The sequence below is a fragment of the Sus scrofa genome, chromosome 3 (genome assembly GCF_054392235.1).
Source record: "Sus scrofa isolate SSC_HxYL_T2T_F1_AM1 chromosome 3, Sscrofa_HxYL_maternal_Yorkshire_Landrace_v2.0, whole genome shotgun sequence".
NCBI lineage: Eukaryota > Metazoa > Chordata > Mammalia > Artiodactyla > Suidae > Sus > Sus scrofa.
In genome coordinates this window covers 139132692-139153656 of record NC_139385.1, presented here as the reverse complement: position 1 = coordinate 139153656, position 20965 = coordinate 139132692, and the positions used below count along the sequence as shown (strand labels likewise).

Genomic DNA, 20965 nt, shown 5'->3' with positions numbered 1-20965 from the left:
TGGTGGTTGTAGTGTTTTTAATCTTTAGCAAAGCGTTGTATATAAAAAAACAGGCCTTTGAAAACACATACCAGCCTACTATACAGGAGTCTTTAAATAGTATGCCTTTTAACATGAGCAATAATCTGTTAAAGTTTTCTTAATTCCTGAGATAATTATTGTGGTTTACTAGCATGTTATCCTGACAACATGCTTTTTTTGCCTTTTTTTTTTTTTTTTTTTAAAGGGCCACACCCACAGCATATGGAGGTTCCCAGGCTAGGGGTCGAATCAGAGCTGCAGCTGCCAGCCTACACCACAGCCACTGCCAGATCCCGACCCACTGAGTGCGGCCAGGGATTGAACCTGCATCCTCATGGATACCAGTCGGATTCGTTTCTGAGGCACCAGGATGGGAACTCCATGACAACATACTTTTTTTGGCTGCACCCGCAGCACATGGGAGTTCCTGGGCCAGGGATCAAATCAGAGCCAGAGCTACGACCTGTGTCCAGCTGCGGTAATGCTGATCCTTAACCCACTGTGCCAGGTCAGGGATCGAACCCACACCTCCGCAGCAACCCGAGCTGCAGCAGTAGGAGCCTTAACCCGCTGTGCACAGTACGGCAGGACCTCCACGACAACACGCTTTCAAAGGCTGGCTGTGTCTTGAGTTGGCGGTGTCACTGTTTCAGACCAGCATGACCGGGTCCCCCGGCCAGAGCGCACCACGGGCCAGCGCTGCAGCACAGACGGCCCCGTCCTCGCAGGTCCTCCACGCCTCACTCGCTGGGTGCACTTCTGTGCCGCACAAAGCTTATTAAGCTCATCTGTGTTTAAAAGCAACAGGCGACGTTTCTTTTTTCAGTCCCAGGAGACAGGGCACTTCGTCGAGCGTTAACTCACTGTTGTAAGACACGTTTTAATAGACAAACGGCTGAGATTTTACACATCGCATTTCCTTCAGTCTAGAGCAGGGGATCATGGGAATTTCTGTAAAAGGGCAGCGCTCAAGACGGCAAACAACTGCTGAGAAAAAGCGGAACTTGCGTGTGACGGTGACGTCCCTGGGTTGCAGAAGTCAGGGTTTCTCAGATGTCAGCACAGAGTCAAAAGCGGTGGCTAAAACTTTGCAGATGGCTTGTGCCTGTTCCTACATCACAGGGAAAGACAGGGCAAGAGCGTTCGTAACTCTCTTCCTGGACTAAATCGGACCCTCCTGACCCTCTCAACCCGCTCCGTGCAGGGCACAGCCTGCCTGAGTCACCTGTTCCTGTGCCCCTTCAAAAAAGCGCATGCGGTAACTCAGGCCTGTGGCTCTGCCTGTAGAGGACACCCTGCGTGCCCTCCCCTGCTCTTCGTTCACCCTGAACCACGGTCCTGCCCCTGGCCGGACAGCTCGCAGCCTGCAGCAGGGCTGCACAGCTGGCTGACCTGCGCCTGCCATACGTGCTCCCCATGTTAGACACACGGCGGGTGGCATCTCTTCAGCCCAGGGTCTGCCATGTTGATGCCTAAGACTAGCCACCCAGGTAACAATATCTCACCAGGCTGCTGCACTGGTAAACCCACAGGCTGTATTCTTCGTGGCTGGCATCTGTGGTCTTCAGAGCCAGTAAGCTTTTCCCCGCCCCCAGGCCGTCGTCATAGCACACCATCCGGATAATTAAATACAGCGCGTGCCTGTGCAAAACGTCCTGCGGAACCAGGGGCAAGAGAGATCGTACTATTTGACATGTGTCTCCATTCTTTTTTTTTTTTTTTTTTGCTTTTCAGAGCTGCACCCAAGGCATATGGAGATTCCCAGGCTAGGGCTGAATCGGAGCTACAGATGCCGGGCACAGCCACAGCAAGGCCAGATCCCAGCTGCGTCTTCAGCCTACACCACAGCTCACGGCAACAACAGATCCTTCACCCACGGAGCGAGGCCAGGGATCGAACCCGCAACCTCACGGATGCTAGTCAGATTTGTTTCCACTGCGCCACGATGGGAACTCCTGTTTCTCCATCCTGTAGCTCATTTTCCAGTGCAGGAGTTACTCGTGAGGCTTTAAACGGAGATCCGCATCTCCACGGATCTGGCAGGAAGTAGTGTTACCGGTTCTTCAGCCGAAGGAGCGTCCTGGCATGCTCGACTGAGGGACAGGGTGCCTTGAGCATCCTACCTTCCTACTCAAGTGCTAGAAAGATGGAGGGAGGTGATCCAAGTTCGAGATGCTGTTCTCTATGCCCAGCTTCCAAGCTGACGGCTGCTCGGAGTCACGGGGGCCCAAGTGGCAACGCATGCCAGGCCAGCAGGGCAGGGTGGGGTGGGGGGTGTTTGTCCTGAGCCCTACACCCAGAAGCAAAAGCCCTATTCACTTACCCCAGCAAATGGGTCACTTTTTTAAGACTAGCTGCCAGGAATGTTTCCAAACCACTCTGCAAACAGGATCAGACCTAACTAGAAGAGGGCCCTTCCTGGCCCGAACTCCCCAGTACCTAAAACACCTTTTTCCGTGTCATTAAATTACTTACATACTGATCCGATGTGGATACTTTTATCCCATACTTGGAAACTCCCATGATAAATTCTTCCTCCAGAGGAACGAAAGGCAACTTTCCATCTTGCTTTAAAGTAAAAATAAATTACAATGTATATATACTTTTTAAAATTGTTTCATTCTTAATTCTGATGCCTCAAATTTAGCATCTGGCCATCACAGACCCAAACCCTTCTTAAAGGATGTGGAGCATACGGCGGCCCAGCAGGAATTTCTCTCCAAACAGGCAGAGGAAATACTCTCTCACCTTTTTCTTTCTTTCTTTTTTTTTTGGCTGCACCCATGGCATGTGGAAGTTCCCAGGCCACGGATGGAACCCATGCTGCCGCAGTTGTGACCTGCACCACGGCTGTGGCGACACCAGACCTTAACTCACTTAGCGAGGCCAGGGATCAAACCCGCACCCTCATAGATGCGGGTCGGGTTCATTACTGCTGAGCCACAACGGGAACTTCCCACCGTGACAGTTTAGCAGTGCTCGAAGCACGGCCTCAGGAGAAGCAGCGAGGAAAAGCGCTGTCTTTCTCCAAAGCCAGAGTCTCTTCCAAAACCTTGGAAAACGAAACTTTTTTTTTTACCTGGGCAACATCTATATAATTTATCAGGTCGAGTGGCCCTTCGAGACTTTTTCCCTCCGAGAGTTTCAGCTTCTCGATGGCACCAACATATTTTATTCGAAATTCTGCACAGGTATCTGAATTATTGTTGCTTTGTCCTACAGGTGAAAGAAAAACTGTAAGACTCCAGAAGAAATAGCTGCTCAAAGGGTAGCCTCAACCCCTTCCCGAAATGGAACCAGACGGTGTCATCGAACTTAGCCTTTAATAAAAATAAAGTTTTTAAATGGAAACTTTATGTAATGGGAAAGAACTTAAAAATGTCACCAAATTTTTCCTCAGTGACTCACAACATACTATATGTATAAAAATCTCAAAAGGAGTTCCCGTCATGGCTCAGCAGTTAACAAACCTGACTGGCATCCATGGGGACGCAGGTTCGATCCCTGGCCTCGATCAGTGGCTCAAGGGTCTGGTGTTGCTGTGAGCTGCAGTGTAGGTCACAGACATGGCTCGGATCCCGCGTTGCTGTGGCTCTGGCGTAGGCTGGCGGCTACAGCTCCGATTGGACCCCTGGCCTGGGAACCTCCATGTGCCGCGGGTGCGACCCTAAAAAGAAAGACAAAAAGAAAATCCATAAATAAATAAATATATCAATAGGAATAACTTAAGTGTTAATATCCTTCACTTCCAAACAAAAAAGAAAATGTCAGCTAGACAATGACGGAGTTCCTGTATGAGGCATATATGACATTTAATTATTTTTTGGTTTCTTCTCCCTCTTTTTTTTTTTTTTTTTTTTTTTTTTTTGTCTTTCTGCCTTTTCTAGGGCTGCTCCCACGGCATATGGAGGTTCCCAGGCTAGGGATCGAATCGGAGCTGTAGGGTTAGGATCTGAACCACGTCTGCAACCTACACCACAGCTCACGGCAACACTGGATCCTCAACCCACTGAGCAAGGCCAGGGACCGAACCCGCAGCCCCAAGGTTCCCAGTCAGATTCGTTAACCACTGCGCCACGATGGGAACTCCTCTTCTCCCTCTTTACCATGCGGACTTTTCAACTTTCTTTCCAAGTTCAGGAAACCTGACTGACCCCTACCATTCAGTCAGAAAAGACCAGACTTTTTTCCAGCGTAGGTGGGCTCATACCAGACAGGGTACGTAGCAGGTGTAACCGGTGAAGCGGTGTCAGTCCGCCGGTACAAAACTGCCACGGAGGAGCTACGGTGTCTGCCGGCGTGAGGGCCTCCTGTGTGCCTGCTTCTCGCTTATGTTTATGCAATAAAAAGATGCCCCCATGTTTACGTTCTGAAGCATCTGGAAGTACAGACGCCACTATATTCTCCTTTACACCTTCCCTCCCGCGTCCGCCGCCTTTTAGGGACCGAGCAGTCCAGGACCCCAAAGGAAAAATGGGCAAGTTTTACACAAGAAAAGGAAGGTGTAGGTTTTCGATGAGACACCAGCTGACAGGTGCGTTCGGAGCCACTCTGGGGTTTTTGCAGGAGGCTGCGTGAACGTGTTCAGGGGCCTGACAGATGCTCCTGTCACGACCATGTGCGGGGGATGTTCATGAGCTGGCCTCTCTGAGTGCCCGCGCCTTGACCTCTGTCATGAATCACAGGTCGCTGTCCCGCCCCCACGAACACGGGGATTCCAATGCACGGCCACACCTGCCTGGCGCTTTTCCCACAAAGCCACGCCGACCCTTCTCAAGGGTCTCCACGGCCTTTCCCACACGTTTTCTGCTCTATGACTGTTCAGAGCGGTTGGCTCCAAGGCTTCAGCTTTCACCACCCATGTTCCCCCAGCTCTTGGGGCCAGCTCTAAACTCTTGACAAAGACGGCAGAGCAAAGAAACAAAGTCCCAGGTATGAAGAACTTGTGCCGCTAGACCTGTGAACACCTGTTAAAAGCCTTAGAGGATCAAGATCCTGATCCAACCCGTGTCCATACCTGAGCTCTTGGTAGAATCTGTATCGAGGCTTGCCACAGTGCTGGACCGGGAGAGCCCCCCAAGGCTGGAGTCCACCGACTGAGAAGGAACAAACACAAAACGTTACGGGTAATTCGAAGAGGGGTACAAGGACCTACCAAAGAGCACAAGGAAATTTACTCAGTACTGCGTCATAACCTATATGGGAAGAGAATCTGAAAAGGGATGGACACACGTACATGTACAACTGATTCATTTCACTGTGCACCTGAACTTAACCTTTGGAAATCACCTATATTCCCATATAATAAATAAATCAAATCAGATAGTTGCTTCTATGCCAGCCAGGGGAGGTACTTTTTCCAAGAGATGAAAATGGAAAAATAATATTTGACAGAGCGGATCTCTTACTAAAAAAAAAAGGAATTAGAAGCACTATCTTCTCTCAAAGTTCTCCACCAAAACACTCAAATGATTTACTGACTATAGTTGAATCAACACACATAAAATCAGGTTGGAGAAGTTCCCGTGGTGGCTCGGCGGTAATGAGCCAGACTAGGATCCTTGAGGGTGCGGTTGGATCCCTAGCCTTGCTCAGTAGGTTAAGGATCCGGCGCTGCCGCAAGCTGTGGTCCAGGTTGCAGACACAGCTCGGAGCCCGAGTGGCTCTGGCTGTGGTGCAGGCTGGCAGCTGCAGCTCTGATTTGTCCCCTAGCTTGGGAACTTCCATGTGCCACAGGTGCAGCCCTAAATAGCAAAATAAAATAAAATAAATTTAAAAATAAAATCAGGTTGGTTCTTTAGGCAGATCATCTGTGACAGATTTTTTTCTAAAGACAAATTCCATAGCGAACTTAAAAAATATAATAATAATCCCAACGGTTCTTCCCATAACAACACTGGATAAATACACGTGGGGTCAGCGCTCCCGAAACCCCGACCTCCATCTCCTTCTAAGATACCTGAACTTACACAGGAGGGGAAAAATCCACACCATGTGTTCACATTATTTGCCCAGAACCCAAGAGAAGCCTGTACAGAACGCGCCACGGAGCGGGAGCGTGGTCAGTAAGTGAACAAGGAGCCTCGGGCGGTGAAGGGATCGGCCCCAGGTCACAGCTGGCAAACACGCCCGACCTCTAATCTAGATCTGATGCCCACCCCGCGCTCCTGCAATGACTCCAACTGTGAGCTGGGCCACAGCAGTTATACACAGACGACCCGCAGACCACGGCACACCTGTCGACGTGAATTACAGAGAAAAGCCAACAAAACTCTTCAACGACATTGAAAGAATCATACATGTCAGCGTAGTTTGCTCTTCAACAGCATTATACGCTCGGTGTGCTTTTCCTTTTAAAAAAAAAAAAAAAACAGGCTGTGGCCACAGCACGTGGAAACGTCCAGGCCAGGGATCAAACCCAGGCCACAACAGTAACAACACTGGATCCTTAACCTGCGGAGCCATCAGGGAACTCGTCACTGTGTTTATAATTTTTTAGAAAAAAAAAAATGAAAACTTTTGATGAAAAAAAATTAGTCACTTTTTTACACTTCAAATCAAAATTAAATTTTAAAAGTACACTCCCGGAGTTCCCGTTGTGGCTGAGCAGGTTAAGAACCTGACTAGTATCCATGAGGATGCAGGTTCGATCCCTGGCCTCACTCAGTGGGTTAAGGATCCGGCATGGCCACCAGCTGTGGTGTAGGTCACAGAAGTGGCTTGGATCTGGTGTGGCTGTGGTGTAGGCTGGCAGCTGCGGCTCTGATTCGACCCCTAGCCCGAGAACTTCCATACGCCACGTGTACGGCCCTAAAAAGCAAAAAGAAAAGAAGTACACTCCCATCTTTAGATGTTTTAGAAGCGAATCAAGGTGGATATAAAAATTAATCATCTTAAATATATCTCTTCTCTTGTTAATAATTGTACTTGGAATCTGGTTTAAAATGAGAGCAGAGCTGTACGCAGAGACGGCCCTCGTGCGCGTGGCACTGAAGAGCTGGGAAAACCTAAATACTCGACGGGTGAGCTGCTGTGAAGATGCTGCCACAAAGTCAGGCTGGCTTCTGGGAAGCGGGTAACAGAGGGAGCCTTTGTGCTTCAAGCTGCCCTTCGGCAGAGAAAACACCAGAACCTAGTGACCCTCTGAACAGAAACAGGGAGAAAGTGGCCCGTTTTCCCACGTTCAGAATTACAACCGCAGAAGCGGACACCATCCCTGCAACACGCACCAAACAGGCACAGTTCTGCTCAGCAACCAGGGGAGGCTGACGATGGCCTTGGCGGCAAGAGCCTCGCTCCGGGCGCGTGGCCCCTCCTATGCACCCCCCCTGCCCCCCGCCGAGGCAGCGGATCCCCCAGAATCAGAGGTGGGGCTCTGGGCCCAGGCTGAGAGTGGCAAGTCGCTAGTCTCCCTTTATCCAGGTTCGGATCTGGCAAACGGCGCTGGGCCCGGCCGCTGGCTCCAGGCTGAGGGGCTCCCGCCGAAGTCAGGGAAGAGCGGGCGCATCTCCGCCAGCTGCACGAGTTGGGGACCTCAGGGGACGCTGTCATCTGCCATCCTGGGCTGCGCGGGCTCCTAAAGCGCCCAGGTCTGGGCCGATGGCCCAACGTGGCTACTCTTGACCGACGGGGACCCCTGCGGGGCAGTCGTGTGCGTGGCCTTCCCTGAGGGTGGCCGCTGTCACCCCGGGTGCTGTGCCCGGGTGCCCTGGAGGTGGCCTCCTCTCCTGCCTCACCCAGACCCGGCCCTGGGCACCCACGTCTTTGGAGACCGAGCGCTCACCCGGGGGGAGGGTGAAAAGGCTCTGGAGGAGTCAACACGTGGGCGCCCGGGGCTCCCAGGGCACCCGACGCTCTGCCTCTCGGGGCTTCTCGTCGGGGCATCCGGCTCACCGGCCAAGTGACTCGCTGTGACGGAAACAGAGGTAGAGTCACCCCCACGCCCCACAGAGCCTAGATCTGGACCCAGCTCCGGGACCGGCTGCAATGTCCATCACGTGGACAACTGAGAACCGGGGTCTCGGAGTTCCAGCCGTGGCTCAGCAGAACTGAGTCTTGATGGCATCCATGAGGGCGCAGGTTCGATCCCTGGCCTTGCTCAGTGGGTTAAGGATCCGGCGTTGCGTGGCTGTGGTGTAGGCTGGCCGCTACAGCTCTGTTTCGACCCCAGCCTGAGAACCTCCATATGCCATGGGTGCGGCTCTGAAAAGAAAAAAAAACAAAAAACAACAACAGTGTTTCAAGGAGACCATTCATAGCATTCATAGGTCCTGTCCCATCCAGGTTAAGAGAGGTTGAAGAACTTCAGAAAATCTACCAAACAAGGAGTTTCCTTGTGGTGTAGTGGGTTAAGGACCTGGCATTGTCACTGCAGTGGCTCAGGTCTCTGCTGTGGCACAGGTTCAACCCCTGGTCCAGAAACTTCCATGTGCCCTGAGTGCAGCCCCAAAAAAAGAAAAAAGGAAGGAAAGAAAAGAAAATCTATCACAACAAAATAAAATTAAACCAAGGAGTTCCGCAGTGGCTCAGCAGGTTAAGGATCTGGCACTGTTCCTGCTGTGGCTGGGGTCCCTACAGTGGGGGGGAGTTCGATCCCTGGCCCGGGAACTTGTGCATGCCACAGGCAGGGCTGAAAAAAAATTTTAAATCAAGCACAGAATGTGTCTCCAGGGCAAAAAAAATGAACGTTAAAAACATCTCGTTTGGAGACTATCAGCAGGTCTGCCACGGTTAGGAACTTTGTTGGGAAACGACATTCTCCCAGCTTCTGCTTCTGGTCCCCAGTCCCGCTCCCCTGACCTTGCTCTTGGTACTGATTTCACTGCTCTGGGAACTGCTGCTACTGTGGCGCTTTTTGCCTTTCCGAAACATCTTCCACCATAGCTTGACCCGGAGGCGCTCCCCTGTAAGAACAAACACCCGTTAGCACATCACGAAAAGCAGCTTAAATCACTTCGCGTGTAATGGGAACAAAACCAAATAAAAATCGGGGATCCCTTCCAGTCCACACTCTTCTGCTTCTACTGAAAACAAGCATTTTCCACTGACCACAAAATCTGCTTACTATCCTTTTTCATTCTTACTGTCTTGTTGAATCACAAAACTCCAACCCAATGAACCAAGAAAGGGAGGAATCTTCTTGGCAAATCTGGAGAAGCGAAAAGCGCTGCTCAGAGGAACAGACGCATGTCAGCTGGTTCTCAAAATATTCAAGCGCCTTCTTTCCCTTCAATCAATTGAAGACGTTAACAGAATATGTGCCAGATCAGTTTACCAGTCAAGATACCGAGATTTGGGCACCGCCTGCAGCTCTTGGTCTGTAAACGGCAGGGCTAAGGACAGAAGACATTTGCTCCTCTCGGAAATGCGCCTTTTTCTTGAAGTCTCGAACTATTTTTAGGTAAAGGCTGACATAAAAATATTGCTAGCTCTCACTTCCTGGTTCCAGCAAAGCCAGGGAAAAGAGGTGACCTTAAGCTTCCCAGAGTCAGTCTTAATAATATCTTCTTTTTTTTTTTTAATGTTTTGTTTTTGTTTTTTAGGGCCGCACCCAAATGGAGGTTCCCAGGCTAGGGGTCGAATCGGAGCTGTAGCCGCTGGCCTACGCCACAGCCACAGCAACCCGGGATCCGAGCCGCATCTGCAACCTACACCACAGCTCATGGCAACACCGGATCCTTAAGCCACTGAGCGAGGCCAGGGATCGAACCCACAACCTCCCAGTTCCTAGTTGGATTCGTTTCCGCTGTGCCATGACAGGAACGCCTCTCTCTCTCTTTTTTTTTTTTTTTTTTTTTTAATGAATGAGTTTCCTTTGCCCATTTCAGAGGGCACATATACTACACTTGGAAAATTATGGACCAGCCTGCATGGGGTTCATAGTTCAAGTACTTCCAAATGCACGTTCTCCCCACAGCAACTTGCGAGACTCATCTGCTCCAGATGTTTTCTGAGGGTCCGTCTGCAGCGCACACTCTGCTGGGACTCTAGGCCTTGTCCTCGGGGGGCTTACAGGAGACAGATTAGGATCTGCATTTTATTTATTTATTTATTTATTTTTTCCCCGGCCACACCTGTGGCACATGAAAGTTCCCAGGCTAGGGGTCGAATCAGAGCTGTGGCCTCCAGCCTCCACTGGATCCAAGCCGCATCTCTGACCTACACCACAGCCTGTGGCAATGCCAGATCCTAACCCACTGAGCAAGGCCAGGGATCGAACCCGCACCCTCTTGGACAGTATGTCAGGTTCTTAACCTGCTGAGCCCCCCTGCCCCGGGAACTCCAGGACCTGCATTTTATAGGCGAGGGAACTGCGACCCCTCTTTCAGGAGGGCTTGTGAGTAAGAAAACCCAACAAATGCTGCCTACAGACTGGAGTCTGCAGAGGGCAGGAGAGACACCGCTGGCTCTAGAGGGGAACTACTCTTTCATCGCCTCCAGGGGTTCCAGACACAGCAGCCTGCACAGGTGCTTTCATCCCAACACGGTCAAGTCTTACCAGAAAAACAAAGCACCTGAGGAAGGACCAGAGCGCGTCAATCAGGAGGCGGCCAGAGAATGGCCTTCTCCAAAGAAGAGTTTCTCCCTTGGTGTCTGGGGACCGCCCCCACGTCCACTCACTAGCCTCTGACCTCGGGCCGCTGCCCCAGGCTGACCCCCGGGCCTGAGCTCTCCAAACAGCCCCAGCAGCCGACGGATGTCTGTTTTTGCTTCACCCGCCGAGTCGCAAGAACACCCGATTCCTTCCTTCCTGAGCAGCCAGTGACACCCACCGGGTGCGGGGTTTACCTCCCTGAGGCAGACAGACAAAGCCCTGGCCTCGGGGAGCTCATTTTTAGAAGGAGCAGCCAGCCAGCAAGAAGACCAGGTGGAAGAGGTGTGTGTGTGACTCTGCCGTGCAGTAGAAAACGGACACAACACTGCAGACCAGCTATGACGAAAAAATTAAAATCATTAAAAAAAAGAAAGACAACCAGATACACATTATTTGGAAACAATAATTGCCTAACCTAAAGCCAGTTAAGGAGACAGAGAGCGAGCACAGGAAGGGATGACTATTTTAGACAGAAAAGATGTTCCCGGAGGTCCTGCCGTGGAGCAGCGGAAACGAATCCGACTAAGAACCATGAGGTTGCGGGTTCGATCCCTGGCCTCCTCAGTGGGTTAAGGATCCTGTGTTGCTGTGGCTGTGGTGTCAGCCGGCAGCTGTAGCTCCAATTCAACCCCTAGCGTGGGAACCTCCATATGCTGCAGGTGTGGCCCTGTGAGAGGCCCCAATACTGAGAACAAGAGGAGGAGGCAGAGCGAATGACGAGAAAGATCCACAGGCGGCCTCGCAGCCACATCAAAAGTGGAGTTTTGTTTGGGGTTTCACAGGAAGACTCTAGAGAGTCGTTGCTTTTTTTTTTTTTTTTTTAATGGCTGCACCCTCAGCATATGGACATTCCTGGGCCAGGGACTGAATTTAAGCCACAGCTGTGGCAACACTGGATCCATTAGCCCACTGCGTTGGGCAGACGATGGTACCTGCACCTCCACAGCGACCCGAGCCACTGCATCTGAATTCTCAACCCCTTGGGCCACAGCAGGAACTCCTCGGGGGCTGTTTAGGAAAGATGCCTGGCTGCTGGTGGGGCACTAGCTGCAGAGGATGAGAGCATAAAGAGGGAGGCTACTTAGAAGGCTTCTGTGGACAATTTGTTGCAAACGACAGCCTTGCCACCCCAGGATACCTTTCAGGTAGAAGGCAAGAGAGCCTATGCCAAGGTCTGCCCCAAACTGGGTTAACCCAGCAGCATAACATGCCATAATTTGATGGCTTAAAATGTTGGTGACTAGCATATTTAAGAATACCCTATTTTAAGTATATATAAGGAATATTTATACACAGCAATTTTAAATGATTTTTTCAAATTTGACACTACTTTTCTTCCCCCCTTTTCAGCTGCAGGGATCAAATCTGAGCCACTGCTGTGACCTACGCCACAGCTGCAGCAATGCTTGATCCCTACCTAAAGCTTGATCCTGAACCGACTGCGCCACCACGGGAACTCCTAAAAATCTGATGCCATTGTTTCAAAATCCTAAGGCCTTCCTTCAAATCCCTAGAAGACTAGAAATGTTTGAAAATCACTACATTATAATCATAAGGCCTTTGCAATTCCTGAAGACTCTTTTCTCATTCACCATCACTCCAGGAGCTCACGGGGGGGGGGGGGCAATTTATCAAAGCCTTTGCGATCTGCTCCTCTTTTGATGCATGTTCTTAATGAAGCAAATCATTCCGCCTCTAAATTATTCCTATGCGTAAAAATGAGCCCAAAGATACTGTCACTTGGATGATCCACAGACTCAGCAAACGCAAAACATGCCGAAGGCAGAATCCATCGTCTTCCCTCCACACCTGCTCCTCTCCCCTCCTCTGGCTTTCCGTCAATTATACTATTTCTGGTAGAAACCGGTTCCTCCCTGTCCTGCAGCCCCACATGCAGTCGAGCCCAGGATGCCCTGACTACGCCACCTGAGCTGAGGGGTTCTCCCACCCTCGTCTCCATCGGGGCCTGCCTCCTCCATCGGGGCCTGCCTCTGTCACACATGACTGTGGCATATGGACACTTTCTCATCATCTGATGAAGGCAGTGGACCCTTAACCCATACAAATGCACAAAGTTTGGAATGCAAATTAAGGAATTCACACGCCCCCAGGAGACATTTCACAAGGCGAGGGATCCTCTCCCAGCTGGACTTGCCAATTCAAATCTATCACCAAGCTCCAGCTAAAACAAATTTTTTTTTTTTTTTTTTTTAGTTTTAGGGCCTTACCCCCAGCACATGGAGGTTCCCAGGCTAGGGATCCAATCAGAGCTACAGCTGCCGGCCTACGCCACAGCCACAGCAACATGGGATCCAAGCTGTGTCTGCGACCTACACCACAGCTCATGGCAACACCGGATCCTTAACCCACTGAATGAGGCCAGGGATCAGAACTGCGTCCTCGGGAGTTCCCGTCGTGGCGCAGTGGTGAATGAATCCGACTAGGAACCATGAGGTTGCGGGTTCGGTCCCTGCCCTTGTCAGTGGGTTAAGGATCCGGCGTTGCCGTGAGCTGTGGTGCAGGTTGCAGACACGGCTCGGATCCTGCGTTGCTGTGGCTCTGGCGTAGGCCGGTGGTTACAGCTCCGATTCGACCCCTAGCCTGGGAACCTCCATGTGCCAAGGGAGCGGCCCAAAGAAATAGCAAAAAGACAAAAAAAAAAAAAAAAAAAGAACTGCGTCCTCATGGATGCTAGTCAGATTCGTTTCTGCTGAGGCACAACGGGAACTCCTAACACGATTTCTTTAAAACCTAAATCAGATGACACTAATCTGCTTAACCTCTTTCGCTGGCTCCCGAAGTTAAAGGCTGAAGGCAAAGCTCTTTGGCAGGAGATGCGAGGTCCTCCACATTCCACTCTCATGCGGCTCCCAGGTCTCACCTTCCACAACCCGCTTCACACTTAATCCGCAGGGAACACAACTGCTTGTGGCTCTCAGCATGCACTATGCTCCCAGTTTCCACACGGGCCTCCTGCCGGCCCCTCTGCCGGGAGCGCCCATCCACCTTCTACCCACTTGGATAACTTCAGTCACTTTCCAAGACTCAGTTCAGGGAGTTCCCACTGCACTGGGGTAAGGAGCCGGCATTGCGGTAGCTGTGCAATAGGTGGAGGCTTTGGCTTGGGTGTGATCCCTGGCCCAGGAATTTCCATATGCTGTGAGTGCAGCAAAAAAAAAAAAAAAAAAAAAAAAAAGACTCAATTCAGGCTTCTTCTCCTCTAGAAAGGCTCCCTGGGACCTCCAGGTTGGGCTAAGGGATGGGCGCTTAGATATCCCAATTTTTTTTTCTTTGGTCTTTTTGTCCTTTTAGGGCCAAACCTGCAGCATATGGAGGTTCCCAGGCTAGGAGTCTAATTGGAGCTGTAGCCATTGGCCTACGCCACAGCCACAGCAACACTAGATCCGAGCTGCATCTGCAACCTACGCCACAGCTCACAGCAACACCGGATCCTTAACCCACTGAGCGAGGCCAGGGATCAAACTGACAACCTCACAGTTCCCACTCGGATTCATTTCCGCTGCGCCACAACGGGAACTCCTTAGATATCTCAATCTTAGCATGAGTCGGTTATTGTCTACTTGTAACTATCTCACTCTGAACTGTGAGCTCCTCAAACGCTAGGTCCTTCATCTCTGAATACCCAATGCCTGGCACAGCCTGGCAGGGGACAAGCTTAATAAACCGGAGAGCATCTTGTCACTCAGATGACAACTCCCACACTAAGTGCCTATGGTGCCCTGTCCAGTGCTGGGTGCTATATCCTCTGAGCCTCTCCACGGACCAGCAAGGCTGCAGTATGACAGCCTCTTTCAAATGAGGCAGCTAAAGCTCAAAGTGCGCCCATGGCCACTAATAACGGGTAAGGCTAAGTTTGGAACCTTGGTAGAGGTGGCTTCAAAACTCTTTCTAGACCCCCTCCTGCTTCCCCACGTACTCCTTCCTCACTGTTGTGAGCGCTTGCCACGTGCTGATGCGCAGGACAACAGTAAACAAAACAGACCAACGCCGGCCCCGGGCGGTGGTTCGGAAAAAGGGCTGAAGCCCCAACGGGGGGAGACACCAACAGGAGCCCGCACAAAAAGTGAGCACTCTTCACCACGTCTGAAACCAGAGCCTGACACCGGGAGCAGCCCCGGGGATGCTCCCACCCCGTCCCCCTTTCCGACAGGACCCATCCACAGACCACATCCGTCGTCACCGGAGCGGCGGTCCCGCCCAAGACAGATATCAGGCACCAGGCACTGCCTTCTCCGCAGGCCCGGGCTCGCCCCTCAGCTCCTGCCGCGGCTCCCGCGCCGCCTCGGGGCCTAGAACACCGACCCCGGGGAAGGCGGGTCCCAGGAGAGACCGCGACCCCACCCATCTGCCTTCCCGCCGGCACCGCCCTCGGGGCCCGCGTTCCCGGCCAGGCTCGCCAGAGCGCGGCGAGGACCGGGATCTTACCTCACCGCCGCCTGCGGTCGGGGTCAGACACCCACTCCCGGGGGAGCCGGCGCCACAGCAGCCACCTCCGTTCCGATTCCAGCGCCGGCTCTTCCGGACCCCTGGCCCCGCCCTCCAGGCCCCGCCTCCGAAGGCTCGCGCAGGCGCAGTTCTGCCCGGCCCCAGGTTCCCGGGCCCGGGGTGGGGAGGAACCTCGCGAGTCCGGGTCTCCGACCGGAAGTCGAAGGGAGGAGCCTACGGTCGCGGCTCCCGGGGTCCCGGAAGTTGTGGCCTCGGTGAATGAGGTTCTTCCTTCTTTGGTTCCTTCTGGCTTCCAATTTAGATAGACTCCCGCGACCTGTTCCTCTTCCTGGCGTCGCCTCCACACTTCTGAGATGTCTGCGATTCCTGCAGAGGAGAGTGACCAGCTGCTGATCCGACCCCTGTAAGGGACCCGAGAGAGGGGCAATGCAGCCGCGGGGCTGTGGGGCGAGGAGGGCCGGATGGTTGGCCTCGCCAGTCGCCCCCCACGCCAGCCTGCCTCCGCAGGCTGCCCTTAGTCCGCAGTTGCCGGCCGAGCCTCTCCGGCTGAAGGGGTTTGGAGAACTGCCGATCGGAAGGGGCCTGCTGGGTTGAATGGGAGTTTGCTTTCTCGTGAGGCTCAGGGGAGCAGAGTATGTTAAATTTGGGGAGGGGGGGAAATGCCTCTGGGGCCGCTGGGCGCTTCCCTAGACGTCCAGGAGTGGCAAGCTCTAAGGGAACCCGTGATGCCGAGGACGGCCGGATGAGACGAGGACCTGGATACGGCTGTAGCAGTGCACGCTCCAGGACTTAATATTTGCCAAGATGTAAAAGAAGGAATAAACTAGGGCCTTGCTACGAGTTCCATTCTCGGAGAGTGGGGGAGGCAAAAAGTTGGAACGGAGAAAAAGCAGAGATGTTAAGGACGAAATCTCAGCCCCTGATTGTCCTTTCGTTGGAAATGGCCTGTTAGAGAAGCACATTATAGGTCTGGAATGCTGCTCAGAAAGGGAACTATAAATGTGGAGAACTTATCCTATAAGTCAGCAGTTTGAATCCACAAACAGACGTTTATTGTTAGATATGAGTTAGCACCACATGCACCTGTGTGCTCTTTTTCAGAAGCTAGAAAGTATTTCCTTTATACATTGATTTGATACAGACTCATTGAGCACCTACTGGGGACATAACACAAGTTAGCCACTGCTCAGTTCACCCCCGTCCTCTCTTCCTGTGTTCAGCAAACACTGAGTCCGTGCCAAGCACCACACTAGGCAGTAGGGATGTGGTAAGAGTGCTGAGTTCACTGAATTCACCCTTTTGGAGAGAATTGCCAAATGACAGGTCCTGGAGAGAGAGTTTGGAGTAAGAGCAGAGCATTGCTTTGGAGGCAGACCTGAAATCCCTTCTATACTCTTACCGATTCCTAGGACACAACATCACTGAACCCGTGTCCTCATGTGGAAATAATACAGCAACACTTAACTCTGCGGAGTAAAGGCCGTGGTACGTGCTCCGTCAATGGCGACTGCTATAGTGGCGTGGAAAGGCATTGCGCGGAGGCCGTGAGCGCATGGAAAAGGGGTTTCCAGCAGAGAAGAGAATGCCATTGCGTGCATCCTGAAAAATGCGATACGTGCGCTGAGTGGCAAAGAATGAGGAGGAATTAAAAATAGCTAAAGTGTGGGCGCAAGGATGTTCCAGGCAGAGCAGTTCTCAGTTTGTGGCCAGTCTCGTGGCTGCGGCTAAACAATTAGCAGATGAGCTGGTAGAGGCTTAGGAAGGACCTTGTATACATAGTAAGGAGTTGGCATCTTTATTGCCAGTTACTGGGAGCCAAGAAGGGATTTTAGGTGGGAATGAGATGTGGTGGGAATTTTGCTTTAGGAAGAGCAAAGATGCTCCTAGCTTTAGTGTAGGAGATGATTAAAAGGATGGATTTTGCTTTTTGCTTTTTGGGGCCGCACCCACAGCATATGGAGGGCCCCAGGCTAGGGTCAAATTAGAGCTGCAGCTACCTGCCTACACCATAGCCACAGCAATGCCAGATCTGAGCCGCTTCTGCAACCTAAGCTATAGCTCTCAGCAATGCCAGATCCTTAACCCATTGAGCGAGGTCAGGGATCCAACCCACATCCTCATGGGACACTAGTCAGGTTCTAATCCAAGTGATAAGCAGTGAGAACTTGGGATGAGTGACGTGAGGAGCGGTGGGTTGGAAAGAGGCTTGCGAGAGTAAAAAAGGGAATTCTTTAGGTCTTTGTACCTGAGCAGATGTGCTGGGAAGGGCAGCTTGGGGGAGGGAAGGCAGAGCAGAGGGCAGCGTTGCCACGACCGATCTGAGGTTGGACAACTGGCAAGGGGACATGTTATTCACTCAAGGAGTACAGGAGCCGGGGCGGGTCTAGAGTAAATTTGGGAGTTTTGTTTCATAGCAGACTGAGCGAGATGGCATTCACACCAACACTCATTTGAAGTGTATGAGTCAGTGGTTTTAACATAGAACAGAGTTTTGTAACTGTCACCTCTAATTCCAGAACATTTCACTCATTCTAGGGAGAAGCCCTGTATATCCATCCCCTCCAAATTCCCCAGCCTTAGGCAACGACTCCTCTACTCTCTGACTCTACAGATGGCCCTGTTGAGGACGTGTCATATAAGTGGGTTACACCATGTGATCTTCTGTAACTGGCTTCTTTCGTGTAGCATCATGTTTCCAGGGTCTATAATTTGGGAGTTTTTACTCATTCTTGAAGTATTTTTTGAGATTTATTGCAGGTCAGGCACTGTAGCTGTACCTGGTGAAATAGACAATTTCTCTGCTGTTGGGGAGCTTTCATTTTAATAGTGAGAAACAAGCCACAAGTTGGTGAATATGATAACTTTATGTAGTTGTAAGTGTTACGGTGGAATATGGTGTGAAGGGCAAATGAGGAGGTGACGTCGGAACTGAGACGCACATGATACAAAGAAGCCAGTGATGCCAGCATGGGAGGGAGAGAGTTCCAGAAAGAAAGAAGAGCAGGGGCAGAGGACTGGTCTGGTTTATTTGAATACCAGGTGCCTATGAAATGACCCAGGAGAGATACCAATGCCAAGTGACTCTTAGAGTCTGCAATGCAGGAGAACAATCTGGGCCACAGATACAGACTTGGGAGTTGTCAGCATGTCAGAAATATGCGAATGAAGGTCAGGAAGGCCGAGAAGAGGGCCGGGGAAACCTTAGGCATAGCAACGGTTGAAGGATGAGCAGAGGCAGCCGAGTGAAGCAAACTAAGGTGAAAAACCAGCAGGACAGGATGCGATGGTGAAGTCAGGAAAGAAGCTCAGAGAAGGACGAGTGGGTCGGATGGGAGAACAGAGAGAAAAGGACTGAAACGGAGCAGAGTGGGTGGTTCAAAAGCCTGATTGCAGTGACATGACTGAGTGGAGAAGGGATTTTAATTTGGGCATGAGCATGACATTAGTGGGTTTAAATGCCAGTGGCTGGAGTTCCCTGGTGACTCAGTGGGTTAAGGATCTGGCGTTGTCATTGCAGTGGCCCTGGTCGCTGCTGTGGTGCAGGTTTGCTTTCTGGCCCAGAACTTCCGTGTGCCACAGGTATGGCTAAAAAATAAAATTAAAAAATTAAAAATAAATACATGCCGATAGCAGAGAAAGGATGTGAGGGAAAAGCCAAGGATACAGCAGGTGTCAGTGGCTCGGAAGGAAGGTGTGTGCAGAGTGTAGAACCACCAGGAAAACCTTAGCCTCAGAAGGGGTCTGGTCTCTGTTACAGGAGAAGTGGAGGGAACCCTGTGGGTGGGTTGGTAAGTGGAGGAAATTGACAAATGAACTGTATCATTTTTTTGATGCCGACAAAGTCTGTGCCTCAGATAAAGAGTAGGATAGATGGTTGGGAAATTGCAGTAAGGGGAGATAAATTTGAAATAATCACTACCCTTAACTGTGAGACTGCGTGCACTTGGCACCCTTTGGAGGGAGCGTAGAAGGCCAGGAGTCCACAGTAGCACTGCGGTGCTTTGATTGGCTTTATCTACAGCCTGCTCTGAAGTAGGAGCTCGGTTTGAGGACAGACCCATCTCGCCTTGATCTCCTGGGAGGCTCTGGGCTCCTTGAGGTCAGGGCCATGGCATTGGGCCTTTCCACATGCTAGGCACCTAATGCACTGCTCAGCAAATAGAATCTGCTTGATGCTGAATGACTAGGTGACTCATGAGCTAGAATGGTCAGGAAAAGCATCAGAGACGATGAGGGATTGGAAAAACAGGAGGTTTAACCTAAAGTCTTGTGATGGTGGAGAAATGAGGCCGTTTTATTAATTTAAGAAGAAAGGAAAATTAAGTGTACTGACACAATGGCAAGTAGAAGGAAATGGGATTAGATTCACAAGCAGGAGTAAGTCTATTTAAATTGAAGCTGTTTGGTAAATGCATGTTATCGCCTTATGGAAAATGGAAGAATGTTGAAGTGCCTATGGGTTTATCCTTAAGTGCTAAATTCTAAAAGTATAGTGAGATAATCTAAATGACTGCTAGTTTACATCTTAAATAATCGTAATTTAACCATAGCGTTCAGAAGGTTGGATTTAACCCTTGGGCTTCTCAGGTTTGGGCCAGCTTCTCTCACAGTTTTAACAGGGGAAAGGTCCCTAAGCTCCCAAAGGTCACTTTTCATCTTTTCCCACATCGACGCCATTCTTCCCTGCCTCTGTAACTCTGTGGCCTCTCATCTGCCTCAAGTGCTTGCTGTCATCAACTGGGACATGGGTTTTTTCTTATTTATGTATCTATTTATTTTTGGCCACACCCAAGGCATGTGGACATTCCCGGGCCAGGGATTGAACCCACGCCACCGTAGTGACAACTGCTGGTTCCTTAAGCCACTGAGTCCCCATGGAACTGCCAAAGGGGAATAGTTTAAGTTGTAAAAAAAGTTTGAACTTATTGGCCTTCATTTTGATTCTTTTTTAATTGTTTTTTTATTTCTTCTCTCGAATGTTTACAGTGGCGCTGGGCAAGAAGTGGGAAGATCATGTATTATTCTGGAGTTCAAAGGAAGAAAGATAATGGTAACTATTACGTTGTGGCCAGGTTAGCGGTGTGGCTCTGTCCACGCTGGCTGTTAAGCCCTTCCTAGTTCAGTGGCTATCTGTTTAGCGCCCAGGCGCACGGCCTGGTTGGTGCATGTAGTCTCTGTACAGTGTTCACGTGGAAACCTCATAAACCCTTCCCCTTAGCAATTTGACAAAACGTCACGTAAATTGAGGAAGTACTTTCCAAAATCGTAAAATTGTCAACCGGCTCCCCGGAACTACTGTTTCTTCGGAGTCACTCTTGTATTCTGAGGGTCCGGCCAGCCCAGCTGCCCCATCCCCAGCGGGAGACCCCTAGGAAGCCGCCGCCCGCACGCAGTGCCACGCCAGGGCCTTGGTCGGGGGGGGCTGGCGTACCTAGGTTAGCACGAGGGCCCCCGGCCTTGGGCAGGTCCCTCTCTCCCCTGAGCCCATGGCCTCAACTGAGAGTCGGCGGGACTAGACAGGATGGCCTCTCGAGGAGGCAGGGCAGTGGCTCTCGGTGACCTCTGCTTCCATCCTCTGCTTCTTCCCTCCTTCAAGGAGCAGGCACAGGTCACACGTGGTCGTCTTTTTCAGTCCTTGGTTGTATTTCTGTGAAAGGACCACCCCCAAAATGAGGACACAGACACTTAAGAATTTGCTTTATAATACTTAAGTGGTTCCAATCAGAGATGTTTCCCATTTCGCATCATTGTCTTCTCAGAGTGGTCAGATCTGGTAGTAGCGAATCTATAAACTGTAGAAACGCTCGCCATCCTCTGATATTAAGGTGCTGGAAAAAGAGTTCATTTACGGTTAGAGCGCCCACCCAAAATACCTGGAAGGAG

At 51.1% G+C, this 20965-nt stretch overlaps 2 protein-coding genes across 5 annotated transcripts in view; one reads left to right on the top strand and one right to left on the bottom strand.

Annotated features, from left to right (window-relative positions):
- Positions 1–15177, bottom strand: ITGB1BP1 (integrin subunit beta 1 binding protein 1). Of its 3 annotated transcripts, none has more exons than XM_005662751.4 (7): positions 15062–15177; positions 8821–8924; positions 5039–5117; positions 3101–3237; positions 2497–2589; positions 1527–1676; positions 1–1132 (listed from the first exon to the last, which is right to left on the bottom strand). In XM_005662751.4, exons 2-7 carry the CDS (start codon positions 8890–8892, stop codon positions 1061–1063), a joined length of 603 nt encoding a protein of 200 aa, XP_005662808.2. In that variant the 5' UTR covers positions 8893–8924; positions 15062–15177; the 3' UTR covers positions 1–1060. The 3 variants fall into 3 exon arrangements, with proteins under 3 accessions (XP_005662808.2, XP_003354976.2, XP_005662809.1); XM_003354928.5 differs by lacking the exon at positions 15062–15177 and adding an exon at positions 14802–14967; XM_005662752.4 differs by lacking the exon at positions 1527–1676.
- A 140-nt stretch (positions 15178–15317) lies between these two features.
- CPSF3 (cleavage and polyadenylation specific factor 3) overlaps positions 15318–20965 on the top strand; it is a 37133-nt gene continuing 31485 nt past the window's right edge. Inside the window, exons 1-3 of one of the 2 annotated variants that reach the window (XM_013996349.3) lie at positions 15318–15485; positions 16492–16567; positions 20069–20132. In XM_013996349.3, coding sequence (XP_013851803.1) covers positions 20130–20132 — 3 coding nt within the window. In that variant the 5' untranslated portion in view covers positions 15318–15485; positions 16492–16567; positions 20069–20129. The remainder of the gene's footprint in view (positions 15486–16491; positions 16568–20068; positions 20133–20965) is intronic. The other variant, XM_003354926.5, reaches the window with a different exon arrangement.

Bases quoted from the DNA above. Each gene is read 5' to 3' on its own strand.
- ITGB1BP1 (XM_005662751.4), bottom strand. From the start codon at position 8,892: ATGTTTCGGAAAGGCAAAAAGCGCCACAGTAGCAGCAGTTCCCAGAGC. The intron at 3,238-5,038 runs GTATGGACACGG...TTTCACCTGTAG, and splicing joins AGATTCTACCAAGAGCTCAG to GACAAAGCAACAATAATTCA. The intron at 1,677-2,496 runs GTAAGTAATTTA...CTGGTTCCGCAG, and splicing joins TATCCACATCGGATCAGTAT to GACGTTTTGCACAGGCACGC.